At 40.8% G+C, this 17,416-nt stretch overlaps 1 protein-coding gene across 1 annotated transcript in view; it reads left to right on the top strand.

Moving 5' to 3' along the window:
• piezo1 (piezo type mechanosensitive ion channel component 1) overlaps positions 1–17,416 on the top strand; it is a 293,127-nt gene that overhangs the window by 254,280 nt on the left and 21,431 nt on the right. The window contains exons 34-44 of the mRNA XM_033036504.1: positions 101–218; positions 2,024–2,122; positions 3,685–3,857; positions 4,304–4,434; positions 5,353–5,553; positions 8,467–8,725; positions 9,725–9,913; positions 10,975–11,167; positions 13,773–13,881; positions 14,737–14,884; positions 16,258–16,472. Of these exons, the coding sequence (XP_032892395.1) occupies positions 101–218; positions 2,024–2,122; positions 3,685–3,857; positions 4,304–4,434; positions 5,353–5,553; positions 8,467–8,725; positions 9,725–9,913; positions 10,975–11,167; positions 13,773–13,881; positions 14,737–14,884; positions 16,258–16,472 (1,835 nt within the window). The remainder of the gene's footprint in view (positions 1–100; positions 219–2,023; positions 2,123–3,684; positions 3,858–4,303; positions 4,435–5,352; positions 5,554–8,466; positions 8,726–9,724; positions 9,914–10,974; positions 11,168–13,772; positions 13,882–14,736; positions 14,885–16,257; positions 16,473–17,416) is intronic.

Below are 17,416 nucleotides of genomic sequence, written 5' to 3'. Positions count from 1 at the left end.
TCACTAGTGTCAGGTTTTGCTAATAATCAATTTAAGCTGGTGTTAATCGACCTGCTGTAATTAATCACGCTGTTACTTACGTTTTTTTTCATTTTCCTAGATGGCGTACCAAGCCTGGGTAACAAATGCAAAATTGGCCTTAAAGAATAGAAAAGAGCATAAAAAGCTACTTCAGAAATTTAAACATGATGCTGAGACACACAGGCGGTCACTAAAAGGTGAGACTGTCGTTGCAGGTTAAATATCATTGCAAACCTTGAGATCCCACTTACATTATGGTGACACGGTTGTGTAGCGGTAGAGTTACTGCCTTACAGCACCAGAGACCCGGGGTCGACCCTGACTACAGGTGCTTGACTGTACAGAGTTTGTACATTCTCCCCGTGACCTGCGAGGGGTTTATCTATGAGATCTTCAGTTTCCACCCACACTCCAAAGACGTGCAGGTTTGTAGGTTAATTGGCTTGGTATAAATGTAAATTGTCCCTAGTGTGTGTAGGGTAGTGTTAATGTGCGGGGATCGCTGGTCGGTGCGGTCTCAGTGGGCCGAAGGGTCTGTAAACTAAACTAATCGAAACTATGCACATTTCTTAATGTAAAAAGTTATTTAAAAATTACTTTATCTGCCTTTTGTGACGGAGCATAGCATACAAATATAGGACATTTTTGAATGCCATTGGAGAGGGAAAAGGCTAAGTAGATGGTCCACACAGCACATTGTGTGGCGAGGCTCAAGGCTTGGCAGCTCTTTAGGCTCAAACACTCCCTCAGAGCTACAGCCAGGTTATGTGCAACGATCGCATGGATGAACGTGAATATGAGCAAATAGAAATAAACAGCAATAAAGCATTAATCTCAAATACTAAATACTTGGAAAAAGACTAGTAATAAGGAAAATCAATTTAATTTTAATTTCAATAAGCGAACGTTATATTCAAGCCAAACTTTCTGCTTGCGCTACAACATATTTCCACAGAATTGTTTTATTGTCATATGTCCCGAATCAGAATAATGAAATTCTTACTTGCAGCAGCACAACAGATCTGTAAACATTGCACTCTGTAAACACTATATATGTATATATACTCCAAACAAACTCTTGCAGAAACTGACAGTGACCATGTGAATACGTTCAAATTCTTCTTTCATATTCCCTTTTGATTTGGTGAAAACTGCCCAGTGGATCACAGGTGCTGACCTCCCCACCATCAAAGGAATCCACAGGAATCGCTGCCTCAAAAAAGCGGTCAGCATCGTCACAAAGCCCACCCCACTCTGGCCACGCTCTTATTTCACTCCTGCCATTGAGAAGGTGGTACAGGGGCCCGTAAACTGTAACGTCCAGGTTTAGGAGCAGCTTCTTTCCTACAACCATCAAGCTATTAAAAACTTGATGGACTCCCTCCAAACGAGCTTCAAACTACATAGACTTGGGGGCATTGGTTTCATTACACGTATGATACACATATGATATGCAGGAAGGAGCTGCAGATGCTGGCTTAAACCAAAGATAGACACAAAAATCTGGGGTAATGCAGCGGGTTGGACAGCATCTCTGGAGAAAAGGAATAGGTGACATTTTGGGACGAGACCTTTCAGACTACGTACTATATGATGTATTATGTACAATGTACTATCTACAGATGTACCATTCTACACTTTTCAATTTGACTCCAGTACCCTGTAAGTAGATGTTCGAAGCTCATTCTCATAGTGCTGTAAGTGTAAGGAAGATTGCCATTTGAATGGAGGCATGGGCGACTCTTCTTCATCCAAACTTTCGATTGCAAGCATCGATGCTTCTTTCCACATTAAAGTGTTGAGAATTCTAACATGATTCCACTGTATGAAAACAACCCCAACAGAATATCAGTGAACTGTGTTGAGGGAGGTGTATGCTTCCTGTTATTAAACTAGACAGCTTCTCATTATGTTATCAGCTTTTTACACAGAGTTTTAACACTGCTCAGGCAATGTTTTCTGTGAAGTAATACAAAATGTTGAGACTGCTCATCCCTTGCAGGAGTAAAAGAAAGAGATGAAGCTTTGCAACAGCCCTCAAATGAAGAAGAAGTGGAGGAAGTAGACGAAGAGGAGGAAGAAGAAGAAGAAGAAATTAAATGCAAGTAGAAACAGGAAACCCCATAAAGCTTGTACTTTACACAATAGGAGGTTTTGTTTTTAAGTTTAGTTTATTGCCAAGTGTACCGAGGTACAGTGAAACGCTTTTCAGTGAAAGGCCGAGATCTGCCTTTCTGAGGTCCAAGTAATCCAATTTGAGGTGGTGCTATTAAGGGCGTTGGTGCAAATTTTCTTCATGGTAAAGATAAAATTTCATCACATCAGAAAAGATACTGTTAATGTATGGCTGGTCTCCTAAGCCTTGAGATATCACCCTGCTATCCCCTCCTGAACGCTTGCTATTTAGATGATCATCCAGCTGCCACCTTATTTGTCTGCTGTCCTTCTATCTGTTTGTCAATAATCTAGCTATATCCTTTCGATGTGATTTATCTATGCCTCTCGTTTTATGTAATCTGTAGATCTTGATGCACAGTCCTCTGTTCTCAGATTCAGCTCATTACTGAGAGTAAGGTGATGTCCAGGAAACATTCTGGTTAGGGGGAGCTACGGAACCAAAAAATAATATTATAGTCAATACTATTTTTTTGTGAGCAAAAAGGACAAAACATCTACTGCCATCTTTCATGTTCTTATTCTAGGTCTGCATGAAACATGAGAGTCTTCAAGGTACAACAGAAGTCTTTAATATATTACTCAATGCTGGCAGCAAGACAACTCAAAATGGCTGCAACACTCACACTGTCTACAGACAGGAAAAACTATATACAAAACATCTCCCTTTGTCCTGTGCAGCGCCGCCTGCAGCACGGGAGGAGCAACGGGTCCTCCCACCCCACACAGTCCAGCAAACATCACACCATCAAAATCGAATCTTGTGCAGTTATTTTTCTCATTTGCTGTGAGATTAATTTCTTACCCTGAAATTACAAGAAAATATCATACCCTGGGCAACATTTGTCTACATGTGTTATAACTTGTACAAGGACTGTGGGGGGGGGGGGGGGGGGGGGGGGGAATGTTATCATAAGCCATCATAAATAAGAAATATTGAAGAAATAAGAAATTAAGAAATATTGTCAACCAGAAGGAGTAATGTGATTTTGGTGAATAACAATAGAAAGGATTTGAAGGTTTTGGAGGGGGAACAGATGAGATTTACTCACATTGTGGCAATTATGTTAAGACCCCAGTGAGGCTGGGGTTCCTCAGCCCCCCAATAGAAACATATTAGGAGTAGCTTTGTTGGAACTGCTCCAACATGGATATTTGGACCGGATATATCTTCCTTTTGGCGTTATGCTGATGACAAACATGGCTGGCAACAAAAACACAGTTCATGTAAGAAAGGGATTTTTGCTTGTGTTAGGTTTTGGAACATGTGACAGAATCAATGACAATTAACAAAAAAAGGCATTTGAACAATCATAGCAGCAAAGGAGTGTTTAGGGTTGTGAGGAAAGGGCAGGAGAGGGAACCAATTGGATTGTTCCCGGGACAGGCAAGGTCGGCTAACTGGCCTCTCTTTGTGCTATTTCATTCTTTGATTTGTGCTGGAATTCTTCACTGATTCTAATGATAACCTGCTTCGTTGTCTTACAGCTAAGGCTAATGCAATACAGCGTCTAACGTATATTCTGAGATTTCTCTGGGTCCTGTTCCTAGCCATGGTTGATGGATTGACACAATGGCTAAACACTGTCGCAAAGCAATATCTTGATACCTTCACTGTTCTGTGGATAGAGCGCTATCTATTGACACAGAAACTTGCCCAGGTTAGTACATGAACCACTTTTCTTTGAAGGTGACATAGTCATAGACACTTTTTCTAAAATGAAACATTTACAAATAAATCCTATTCAAAATGTATCTTCTCAATTTAACAATGTTAACAAATGATTGTGTAGCCATTTAAATCGATCTTTTAGTGGCTTTGATCAGTATCTGCTCTGATGTACAGCACTTTGGTCAACGTGAGTTGTTTTTAAATGTGCTATACAAATAAAATTGATTGATTGATTGATTTTAATTGACTGTAGGTACAAGAATCAATTGTATTTTTTAAAATAGTTTAATAAAGTTAATCTTTTAAGACTTGGACATGAATTTTCACCTTTCTCCAGTACCAAAAATAATCTAATATGATTTATATTTGTTCCGCTTCTTGTAGTCTTCTAACATTCCCACTACATGATATTTATTTATATTGTTGCCTCTTCAGGGTGAGGGAATGCAAGAACCTCTAGCTGGTTTTAATGAGACATCAGAAGATGACAATCGGCCACAGCAGCAGAACATGGATCCTGAAGAAATAACAGCGGGAAGTAGTCCACAACTCAATACCGCACCAAGGCAGGTGCAGAAGTACAATTTCATAGGCATTTTACCTAGCTTTTCGCGATGTAGATTTCTACTTTCGTCAGTGAAGGCGATCTTAAGAATGGTGACGATCCTTGATAAGGGTTGAGTGATGCAGACAAAATGCGCTGCGACCTTCCAGAGAAAGGTTTAATGGCCTAGCCTCACTCACCTAGAGTCATCGAGCATGGAACCAGAATCTGTTTCTGCCACGAGACCTGGTAGGAAGAATGCATGACCTGTTAGTGGGAATAGGATTTTAGATTCCATGGTGTTCCCAAGCACACTGGGCAACACTGGGGGTGGATTTGAGAGGCGGGAAGCTTTGACTGGGGATAAACCAAACTTCCTGCTGGGACCCAGAGGGATCCTCCAACAAGAAACAGGAAAACAGTGTATTATAGTGGGCAAGCAACCTTTTGGTTCTCTTCACGTTTTGTTTATGCCTCAATTCCAAAAGGCCAAGGCCTTGTGTATTAGCACCAATAACGTATCTCTAAACGAAAACTAACCTAAAACTAAGCTAATCTCCCACAAGTCTTTTTGAAGACACTGATTCTATTTCCACCGCTATTTCTGGGAGTAAATTCCAGATCATCGTGAATTCTCTGTTGAAAATAAAGTTTAATCGCATTCCATTCTATCGTTTACCCAAATTTCAATTTTAGGGGAAAAGTAGATGTTATTCAGTGTGATGGTAAGTTGAGCCATTCAGAGGAAGGTGGCAGATGGGACTTAGTCAACATCCGTCCCCGGTTCAGGGTGGGGAGGGTGGGACATGGACCGCCTGCTGCAGAGGGAGCAGAAATTCATGAGAGGAGACGAGTCGGCTCAATGATGTACAATAGAGATCAGCTGTGAAGACAATGGTATTCCCACTCTCTGTTTATTGCATGTACTTTTTCAATTCAGTAATTCGGAAGAAGATCAAGAAGCCTTGGTGACCTGTGACAAGAGTAAAGCAGTTCCCGAGATCAGTAAAATCAAAGGAATTGAAGAACAAAGTCTGGCTGTAGATTCCCTGGAATCGGCCGAATCTGTCACAGTCTCAGAGGAGACAAATGTCTATCCCATCGCCCGATCTAAAACTGCCAGCGAGCTGCTTGCAACCAGGTACAGAATTGGTCTTATTGAAACCTTATGGATATAGAAACATAGAAAATAGGTGCAGGAGGAGGCCATTCGGCCCTACGAGCCAGCACCGCCATTCACTGCGATCATGGCTGATCGTCCCCTATCAATAAACCGTGCCTGCCTTCTCCCCGTATCCCTTGACTCCACTAGCCCCTAGAGCTCTATCTAACTCTCTCTTAATTCCATCCAGTGACTTGGCCTGCACTGCCCTCTGTGGCAGGAATTCCACAAATTCACAACTCTCTGGTTGAAAATGTTTTTTCTCACCTCAGTCTTAAATGGCCCCCTCTTTATTCTAAGACTGTGGCCCCTGGTTCTGCACTCGCCCAACATTGGGAAATGTTTTCCTGCATCTAGCTTGTCCAGTCCTTTTATAATTTAATATGTTTCTATAAGAATCCCCTTCATCCTTCTAAACTCCAGTGAATACAAGCCTAGTCTTTTCAATCTTTCCACAAATGACAGTCCCGCCATCCCAGGGATCAATCTCGTGAACCTACGCTGCACTGCCGAGATTGACCAAAATTGCTTTGTGTTCATCATTCTTTCCGATGTTCTAACTTGAATTACATTGACATGAAATGGGTGACAAATATCCCTTTCAATAGTCCCGTTTGCAGAAATTGACATTTATGTGACGTTTTGCCCGATCCGAACAAAAACTTTCAATGAAAGATAATGGATTGCAGTTTCTTTCGGGGAAAAGTTTGGTTACAGTTCTTGATTTCGTTTTTGTCTTGTCTTAGGAATTCATGGATTATCTTTCCTCAAAGAAAGGCACAAAGTGCTGGGGTAACACAGTGGGTCAGATAGCATCTCTGGAGAATATGGATATGCAAAGTTTTGGGTTGAGATCCTTCTTCAGACTGTTGTAGTGGGGTGGGAGGGAGCAAAGGTTGACAGGTAGACACAAAATGCTGGAGTAACTCAGGCAGCATCTCTGGAGAGAAGGAATGGGTGACGTTTCCGGTTGATGGGTGGATGCAGGTAAGGGGAGTGTTTGATTAGCTGATAGTTGGACAAAGACATGAGATGAAAAGACAAAAGGTGTGAGATAAGGAGACAAGGATAGAAGACACGTGAAATGTGAAGCTAGGGGTAGAGATATAGGGGAAAGGGAGAAATGGATGCGGGGCACAGACAGAGAGACAGAGAGAGAGAGAGAGAGAGAGAGGGAGAGAGTGGGGAAAAAGACAGTGGGGTGTTGTAGGTCGGTTGACAAAAATAGAAGAATTCAATCTCTGAAGAAGGGTCCTGAATTAAAACTTCACCTATCCATATTCTCCAGAGCTGCTGCACGACCCACTGAGTTATTCCAGCACTTTATAATTTTTGTTCATACCGTTAGATTGTAGATTACGATAGAACTTTATTTATCCCAGGAGGGAAATTGATCTGCCAACAGTCATAGAAAGACAAAATACATGAAACATGAAATTAAAGTGATGAGTGGAAAGGCTTGGGGATGTGCAAAGATTGGGGAGGGGAGGGGCATGGAGTCAGTCTCAGTCTACCCCCACGACAGGAGGAGGAGGAGTTGTACAGTACAAAATATAGCCACAGGGAAGAAGAATCTCCTGTGGCATTATGTGCTGCATCTTGGTGGAACCAGTCTGTTGCTGAAGGTGCTCCTCAGGTTGCCCAGTGTGTCACGCATGGGGTGATCTGTATTGTCCAGGATGCCCCACCGTTTGAGGAACATCCTCCCCTCCAAGACCACCTCCCATGAATCCAACTCCACCCCCAGGACAGAGCCAGCCTTCCTGATGAGTTTGTTAATCTTTTCTTCTTTTTTTTAAATAATTGTTTTTATTATGTGAAGTGATGTACAATAATAATAATATAAGACATGAATAACATATTACATTGCATGTACAACTTCTTATTTTAAATTTAATAGTAGAAAAAAAAAAGGTAAGATAAGCAAGAAATATAGAGAGAGAAAGTATTGTATAGCTCGAAAAAGAAAAGAAGCGGTGATGTGAACTAAGCAAAAAGAAAAAGAGTGGAAAAGAGAAAAGAGAGAAGAAAAAAAGAAAGAAAAAGAAATTGAAAGGGATATGCCGAGTTTGCTAATCCTAACGTGTTACCTAAACGCATATGAAATGCTGTTCCTCCAGTTTGCATGTGGCCGCACTCAGGCAATGCAGGAGGACATTGAGGCCCAGGACTGAAAGGGCCAGAATGGGATTGGGAAGGGGAATTAAAATGGTTAGCAAGATTTCAGATGAGGCGGACATGAGTCTGTCTGTCTCATTAGACGCAGCACCATGGGTGCCAGAGCCTTCAGCTGCTCTGCCCCACGTCTCTGGAACACTCTCCCATCTCCCATCCGTCACCTGGACACTATCGATCAATTCAAATCACAACTCAAAACACACCTGTTTAGATTAGCATACCCGACATAACTTCCACCATGTTCACCCTGATTTTAATGACTTAAAATGTTTTGTGTGTTTTGTTTTTTTTTGTTTTTTTGTTTTTGTTTTTAATCAACTTGATTTTAATATTGATAAATGTATTGTGATTTTATGTCCTGTAAGGTGTCCTTGGGTGTCCAGAAAGGCGCCAGCAAATAAAATGCATTATTATTATTATTATTTGAGGGGACTGCTGAAGTCCCTGGATGGGTGTGAAGGAGGAGGTATAGGGACAGGTGTTAAATGTGCACCTCCTCTAACCTCATCTACTGTGTTCGGTGCTCCTGATGTGGCCACTGATGAGACCAAGGTAGACTAGGCAACTGTTGCACCGAGCTGAGTGCATTAAAGATGTCAAAGTTCTTGTAAAATTGTGATGAAACTAGAAATTTGTCATTGGATGCCCTCTTGATTAGGTGACAGTGAATGGTACAAATGTTACCTTTAATACCTGTGCTTTCCATTTTTTAAGCCACTACTACATTGAAGAATTGGAAGAGTCGAAGAAGTTTTATGACTCCCAGAATCGCTTGTTGAAACTGCTGTTTGCAATGTACTACATTGTTGCCGCTAAATCTGATCTGGCCTGCTACTTCATCATTATCTTGAACAATCTGACGTCGGCCTCTGTAATCACACTCTTCCTTCCAATCCTCATGTTCCTCTGGGCAATGCTCTCCATCCCCAGGCCCAGTAAACGGTTTTGGATGACGGCAATCATCTACACCGAGGTGAACTGTGAGACTTTTGCATATTTATCATGCTACGGATTTAAGTGCTGTGATGTTTTATGTACACTAACATATTTTTATATGCTTAAAAAACAGTGGCGTTAGCAGTTTTCCTCTGTTTTGATAATAACATGAGGTATGGAGTTTGTCCAAATGAGATTTTTCATGAATTAAAATTTGTACCACGTAATCTACATTGGCTGAGAGATGGGATACCTACTTTTGTCTCACAGAATGGTAAATTCAAGCCTGATGCTTGTGCCAGTTGCTCTGGCTGACACTTGGGCCGTGCACGTCCAAAGAAAGCCACTCCAGGTGCGATTTTTAAAACCACTGTCCATTTGCTCCAGTCAGGTGGAGGCTAGGGGCAGCGCAGTGATGTAGCGATAGAGTTACAGCCTTACAGCACCAGAGACCCGGCTTTGATCCTCATTATTGGTGCTGTCCGTATGGAGCTTGTACGCTCTCCCTGCGACCGCGTGGGTTTTCTCCGGATGCTCCGGTTTCCTCCCACACTCCAAAGACGGACAGGTTTGTAGGTTAATTGGCTTCTGTAAAATTGTCCCCAGTGTATAGGATAGCGCTAGTGTACGGAATGAACATGGTCGGCGCGGACACGGTGGGCCGCAGGGCCCGTTTCCACGCTGTATCTCTAAAGCCTAAAGTAAAGTCTAAAGTAAAAGACGCAGAGGTGTTGCTTATAGAGGAGCAGCCGTATTCCTGGTTCTTTCAGCAATATGTATCCTAAAGTCAACTGGGAAAAACAAGTAATATTCTTTGTGAGACCAAGTTGCAAATTCATTTGCTACGATTCTCTGCAACGTTGACCATAATTTAAAATCATTTCCTTGGCTGCAAAATGTTGTTTTGTTAAGATTCTCATTGGTGATCTCTGAGATTTTACTTCTTTTCATTTTGTTCAGTGTCAAATATATTTGTGAGTTTTATAAAAGAATAAATGTCGAGGTTCATACGACGTGCTTTTGTTTGGCTTCACAGGTGATGGTGGTCATTAAATACTTGTTCCAGTTTGGATTCTTCCCGTGGAACAGCCCCCATGTCGCTTTACTTAATGAAGACAAACCATTTTTCCCAGCACGAATCCTTGGCTTGGAGAAAATGGAGAGTTATGTTAAATATGATCTGATACAACTTCTGGCACTCCTGTTCCATCAGTCACTGCTAAAGGTCAGTCATTATTAACTTTCAATATTGTTGATAAAACAATTGTTTGCACTGAGATAAGAAATGTTGCCATTACACAAATGTGCTTTGTAAATAGGCTGCTTTGGTTCACTGATTGCCAGGGCCCGCAGATACTCTGTTTTCAGTAGTAAGTGGACGTTAAATCATCAACGAGGCCCATAAAGACTGCTGTAAATGTGATGGATGGAAATGTGAAATGAAGAAAAGATAACTCATTTTAATGGTCTTTCAGTAAAAGAAGTCAAAAATTGAGATAGTATTGACTTAGTAATGTCCAATGAGTGCCTGCATCTCAGCGGATTCGTGCAAATAAACTGAGGGTTCATTTTGGATGTGTCTTGGCCTGGCCTCTGGTGAATCATCTCTATACTCACTAGTCACACACACCTGCCTGTCTCTCTGTCCGTCTCTCTCTGTCCGTCTCTTTCTCTCTCTGTCTCTCTCTCTCTGTTTCTCTCACTCTCTCTGTCTCTCTCTGTCTCTGTCTCTCTCTGTCTCTGCCTCTCTCTCTGCCTCTCTCTGTCTCTCTCTTTCTGTCTCTCTCTCTCTCTCTCTCTCTCTCACTCTCTGTCTCTCTCTCTCTCTCTTCTCTCTCTCTCTTTCCCTCTCTATCTGTCTCTCTGTCTGTCTCTCTCTCACTCTCTCTCTCACTCTCTCTGTCTCCTCACCTCTCCCCCCATCTCCCTCTCTCTATCTCTCTCTCTCTCTCTCTCTCTGTCTCTCTGTCTCTCTGTCTCTCTGTCTCTCTCTCTCACTCTCTCTCTCTGTCTGTCTGTCTGTCTGTCTCTGTCTCTCTCCATCTCTCTCTCACTCTCTTTGTCTCTCTCTCTCTGTTTCTCTCTCTGTTTCTCTCTCTGTCTCTCTGTTTCTCTCTCTGTCTCTCTCTCTGTCTCTCTCTCTGTCTCTCTCTCACTCTCACTCTCTATATATATATATATATGAATATTGTTTTTTTTTATTTTGCTAATATGCGTTATTTAAAGTAAGGAAAGCATCGATTTCTCCACCACGTAAATATACCATTTCTCTACACTAATATCTAGCGGTATGGATTATGGGATGATCAAGAGGATCAAAAGAAAAAGGATAATGCAAAAGACAAGGAGGCCGTGCAAAAACCACCAGCTGTGAACCTGGATGATGCTGTGGCTGAAGACGACCACATTTCTGTCTTGCAACCAGAGCAGGAAGTGGAAAAGCCTGGCTTTCTCTTCAGGAGGAGGAAGCAAACCAAAGGTTAGATGTTATAATAACAACACTACATAATAACACTGATAGTGTAGTATTTAGTGATGTTTTGGATTCCTAGAATCTAGCACGCATATCTGAGTTCAATAATAGATAAGTGCAGAACATTTTAAAAGACTGGCGGCATTGTGGCGCAGCGGTAGACTTGCTGCATAACAGCGCTTGCAGAGCCAGAGACCCGGGTTCCATCCCGAATACGGGCGCCGTCTGTACGCAATTTGTATGTTTTCCACGTAACCGCGTGGGTTTTCTCCGAGATCTTCCGTTTCCTCCCACACTCCAAAGACGTACAGGTTTGTAGGTTAATTGGCTTGGCATAAGTGTAAATTGTCACAAGTGTGTGTAGGATAGTGTTAGTGTGCGCGGTTCACTGGTCGGTGCGGACTCGATGGGCCAAAGGGCCAGTTTCCGTATTATATCTCTAAACTAAACTAAGCACCATTTATGTGATAGAAAAGGAAACAAAGTGCGTGAATAACTCAGTCACTTATGTTATACAGCATATCTATTCTCAAGTCTTATGGGTTCTGTGAGTCGAGGCTGTCTTTAGCTTTTGTGTTTGTTGTCGGAAATTATAAGGAGTAGGTTCTAGTCTGTTTAACCCTGGAGCTCACATACTAGGGAAGCATGATGGGAAAAATGGGCAGCATGATATTAGGAAGGTAATAAATAGATGTGTCAATGTATTTAGCTTTCACAGCACTGTTTAATTAAAATAGCTAAAACGAATACACTGGTGAAAAGCAGGCTTCCTTATCTTTTGAGGGGAGATAGTTGTTTGCAGTTCTGTCTTGGTTCTTATCCGTGGCAATCTTGAGATTACAGCTGCTCTTTGTCACTGTACCCAGCAATGAACAGCCTTTTTTTTAAAAATAAACTGGCCCATCACTTCTCCATACAGAGATACCAACATTTTTGGAACAAATGAGGGGGAGTGGTATACCAAATAACAGGAAACATAAGGTTAGAAATAACTTTGGAGAAAGACAAAGATGAAAGTTTACAGAGACATTGATCGATGATGACTTATTTCAAAGCCACAAGTAACCATTGTGTCATGAGAATATAAAAATGCTGTAGGTACTGTGAATCTTTGAAACGCTTTGGGTTCTCTCAGAGTGTTTCCTGGCGCACTGTTAAGGCCTTCAAAAAAAGCAACTTGTTCAGTAGACTAGACCAGTGATCTACGAGCTGTTTTATTTTGAGTTTGTGCCTATCTGAGTTACACCAGATACAGGGTATGGGTGTAGCACAAAATTGCCATCTATAGTCTTGAAGTTTGGGTAAATGTCTTATTTTTCCTTGTTGCCGCTGGGGGTCGGTGCTTTGCTTCTCAGTTTGCTTTGAGAGAGCAATAATATATCATTCCAATTATAAGAATTTAGCAACGTTTTTGTCTCTGCGTGGATTGCGTGTTAGGTCTGGCAATTAGACTGGAACACATAACTTTCTGGAAGTGAACATCCAAAGTCCAATTAGAGGCACATTCTCAATAAAGAAATGTAAACTTTCAGGAGAGATTTCTATCACATTGTTGTTAATACAAATGAGCAACGATACATATATCGCTGACATATTCATTTTTTGTCTGTAACTAATAAATACATCCATGGTTATATGATAATTGAAACATTAGACCTTTGGTGTTAAAATAGTAAGATTACATTTTTGTTCTACAACGGATTTTTATGTTAAATGCTAAGTTTTGTGATATTTTACAAACTGGCAATATAGCTCTTTAAATTAATAAACAAAATGTATTGTTTGCAATAAGATCCTTTGTGATTTCATGTAAAATTGACATATTCATCAATTATATACTTGAACATGGTAGAATGGGGGTGAAATTGCTTTTCTTGATGTCAATGGGAAAACAAAAGTATCATATCAATGGTACAGAGCTCAAAGGTGCGAACGTTTTGGACATTCCATGATTAGCAAAAGGCTAGTAAAGAGCTAGAGGAAAAGTCTTTGGGAAAGGCAACTGAATGTCACTGCTTTTTGCTGGGGAATTAAACTTAGAAGTAGCTTGCAATGTTTCAGTTATTAACGGGACCATTTCTGGACTCAGTGCTCAGCATTATTCTCTTTGTGTAAGAAAAGATGTAAATATGTCGGGATCAGCAATCCTCTTTCCACTACCATTTCTCTTTCATTGCCAGCATCTTCCTCCAAATTCTTCAGCTCCCTGAAACCATTGCAGTAACTTTTGCATGTTTAATTTTATAATCTGCTACTCTGGTGTTCCAATGGTCCATGTCTCATACTAATCTCTCCCACCATCTGACTTAACTGGCCCATCGATCCTCGCCTCATCTCCCACCTCCTTCCATTGACTGCCACCTACTTGCAGACTCGGTCTAACCTCAGACCCTATTTGAGTCTCTAACCAGGGGCAATCCCAACAGGTACTTGTGATCCATCTTCAATGCATTGTGTTATGGGCCAGTAATAATAGGGCATATGATGAGTGCACAAACAAATACCATAATTAGTTCCAGGTGTGAACATTTATTTGGGAAATTCCAGTTGAATACAAGTTCAATTGGAAAATTATTTGATTAATTGATTGATTGGAAAATGATTCTTTTAGTAAAGGAAAGTTCATCCCGAAAGCCGAGGAAGAAACGCACCAAAAAGGAAAAGGCGAGCAAGAAACTACTTGAATTTTGGATGAAGCTGAAAAACTTCCTTTTTAAGATGTAAGTGCAGCCAAAGTCCACACAATTAAAGTGTGAAACATACCATGATTTGCAGGTGTATAAGGTTGTAACAAAATTAACAGTAATTTTTAATTGAAATATAATTGAGGCTACAGCTATATGTACACCATATGTACACCAGCCACTATATGGACACCAAATTATTTACATTTGAACACTAATCAAATATTTACAAAGCCATACAAAAAAGAAAAAAAGAAAAAGAAAAGAAAAAACCCGCAAATATTATACAGTATCTTAGTCATATTTGCAACCTATCACCCTTCCCAATACAATCAGTATAACAAATATCACAATCACCTATCCTCATCCCAATATCCTTTTAAACAAGTGTTTTTGTACATCTTTTTAAACTGAATTAGCTTGTGCTAAGTTTTATCTCCTGTTCCAGACCATTCCAGACCATTCCACAAATTCACCCCACAGATTGCTATGCACATGTATGGATGATAGGTGTAAGAAGGAACTGCAGATGCTGCTTTCAACCAAAGTTCCTGTCTGTCAGGATGTTGGTGATCCACTCACATCTCTCTGTGTCTGCCTTTCTTTGGGAATCTGATATGCCTTGCTGTGAGACTGCACTCATCGAGTAATGGTCGACGCTGTTCTAAGAACCAGGCCTAACTTTGGCATAAGTCAGAACCAAATAAAATAAAGATACCTTGTAACTACTCCGACCTACACTATTACCTCCATGCTGTGACATTACAATGCAGCCAATTAGTTTTACTTCCCTGTATTAATTGTGAATATTCTAAACGAATGTCTTATGCCTAAACGTCTATCATTGTTTTGTTTTATTTCATTTATTTCTCTATTTTGCTGTGTTCTCAGGGTGCAGAGTATTTGTAGGCCTCTGCGCAACTATTTCTACAGCATTCTACATACAAAATGCCGTGCGGCAACGGATGTATACGCACTCATGTTTTTGGCTGACGTGGTAGATTTTGTGATTATCATCTTTGGATTCTGGGCATTTGGAGTAAGTTTCTACCATTTTACATTTTAGCATATAAGTTTATTTTTTTAATATCTTCGTCCATCTCCTTCACATTTGAAGGCATTCATCTATTAAGTTGGCATATTCATGATTGAACCTCAGCCATGAATGTTGATTTAGCAATTAGGAGCCACACTGTGTCTGGATCCATTCAGTGTTTGTTGAAAGCCTGGAATCCTTGCAAATTATTTTCATTTCCTTTGATCTCTTCTCCTAAATCCTTGGGATTCCCAAATCCCAACCCCATCAGCAGATCCAGTCCGAGCTGAAACTTTACCCTGGAACTCCCTGGTCAAAGTAGTTCATTCAGTCCCTGAAGATAAAATAGTGTTTGGAATGAATAACATGGTTTCATTATGATTTTAATCTCCATGTTAAAAAAAAAAAGAATATTCCTGTTTGTTATAGCGATGTATCTCCCTAAATTTTCGAATTCACAGATAAATTAGATTTAATTCAATATGCACTTACAAAATATTTATTTGTCCCTTACTTCCAAATGGCAGCTTTTAGATGAGCATACTAGAATCTAGAGTAGACAAAAAATGCTGGAGAAACTCAGCGGGTGAGGCAGCATCTATGGAGCAAAGGAGTCCGCGACGTTTCGGGTCGAGACCCTTCTTCTTCAGTCTGAAGAAGGGTCTCGACCCGAAACGTCGTTTACTCCTTTGCTCTATAGATGCTGCCTCACCCGCTGAGTTTCTCCAGCATTTTTTGTTTATTTTCGATTTTTCCAGCACCTGCAGTTCCTTCTTAAACATACTAGAATCTGGGGTTAGGTGTGACAAATATGTTTAAATGGGGCTTGCTTTTCACCATCCATTTTCCCAGATATTACAGCCATCCTAAAAACCCTGTCCCACTGTACGAGTTCATTCAAGAGCTCTCCCGAGTTTAAAAAAAAATCAAACTCATGGAAGCGCGTAGAATGTACGTAGTGGGTACGTCGGAGCTCGGGGACGTCTCTTAGCGACTCGTAACACTAGCGGCAGGTACTCGGGAAATGCGGTAAGCTCGGGAAGCCTCGTGAAGATTTTTCAACATGTTGAAAAATGTCCACAAGAGCCCATAGACCTACGAGCGGCTATTAACGTAAATCTCTGAGTTCGAATCAGGGCAAACTCGGGAGAACTCTTGAATGAACTCGTACGGTGGGACAGGGCTTTAATGCAAATATCTGTCAAGTAAAGGCAGTGGGAATAAGATCAATTCCTAGAATTCATTGACAGATCTTTCTAGTCTGCATTGCTTCCTGGTTTCGTTTTATACCAAATGGGTAACTACTTTCTGCAGTCAAACTGTAAATAACCTTTTAAGCATCTTTTGATTTTTCTTCCACACTTGTGCTTGAACAGAAGTATTCAGCAGCTGCCGACATTGCATCCACACTGTCTGATGATCAGGTTCCTGAAGCTTTCCTGGTGATGGTGCTTGTTCAGTTCTCCACAATGGTGATAGATCGTGCTTTATACCTGCGCAAAACTTTACTGGGAAAGCTCGTTTTCCAGATAATCCTTGTGCTCGGGATACATATCTGGATGTTCTTCATCATACCCGTAGTCACAGAGCGGTAAGTACCTGGAACATTTGGTGGAGATTGAAAGGAAATGGGAGAAAAGTAAGCAAAAGATTAAGAACAATTTATTTTGATGTAAAAAACACAAAATGCTGGTAAGACACAGCAGGCCAGGCTGCATCTGTGGGAAGAGAAACACAGTCATCATTTCAGATCAGATACCCTTCCCAGTTCTGAGGGAGGGTCTTCTACCTGAAACATTGACTCTGACTCTGAAACATTTCTCTAATCCAAGTAACCCCCATCTTTTCATCCCTCCCCCACCCAAGTCGTACTAGATTAAAAAACGTCTTGTTGAGTCTCATTGTCTGCAACTCGTTTTCACCTAGCTCACAGATAACAATGTATGTTTCCTTCATCATCGTTACTTTTTTGCATATCTTTTATGCATTTGTTCTATATCTCACTATATTACCGTCTATATCTCTCGTTTCCCTTTCCCCTGACTCTCAGTCTGAAGAAGGGTCTCGACCCAAAATATCACCTATTCTTTTTCTCCAGAGATGCTGCCAGATCCGCTGAGTTACTCCAGCTTTGTTGTGTCTAAACCAACATCTGCAGTTCCTTCCTGCACATTGACTCTGTTTATCTTCCGGTGGATGCAGTCTGACCTGCCTTGTCCAGTATTTTCTGTCTTTAGTTTAGATTTCCAGGACTTCAGTTTTGATATGTGTGAATTGTAGCAATGCTCTGCCACTACTGCAGATGCCAGCAACGTTCACTCACAGTTTGTTTGTTGATCTGAAACGCATTTTCTACCCAAGTTTGTAAAATGTACATTTGTGCAAAATCTATTTTATGCTTAAAAAAATCTAAATTACTTTTCACAGCCATTAAGAATTTGTCAGAGTTTTAGGGTGGCATTATATTTTTACGGTGACATTTATAAATAAGACACTGTTGCCTTAAAATATGGGAAATGGAAATGAAAATTGGGC

This window comes from Amblyraja radiata, chromosome 17 (assembly GCF_010909765.2).
Source record: "Amblyraja radiata isolate CabotCenter1 chromosome 17, sAmbRad1.1.pri, whole genome shotgun sequence".
NCBI lineage: Eukaryota > Metazoa > Chordata > Chondrichthyes > Rajiformes > Rajidae > Amblyraja > Amblyraja radiata.
This window is presented reverse-complemented; position numbering and strand designations above follow the sequence as displayed.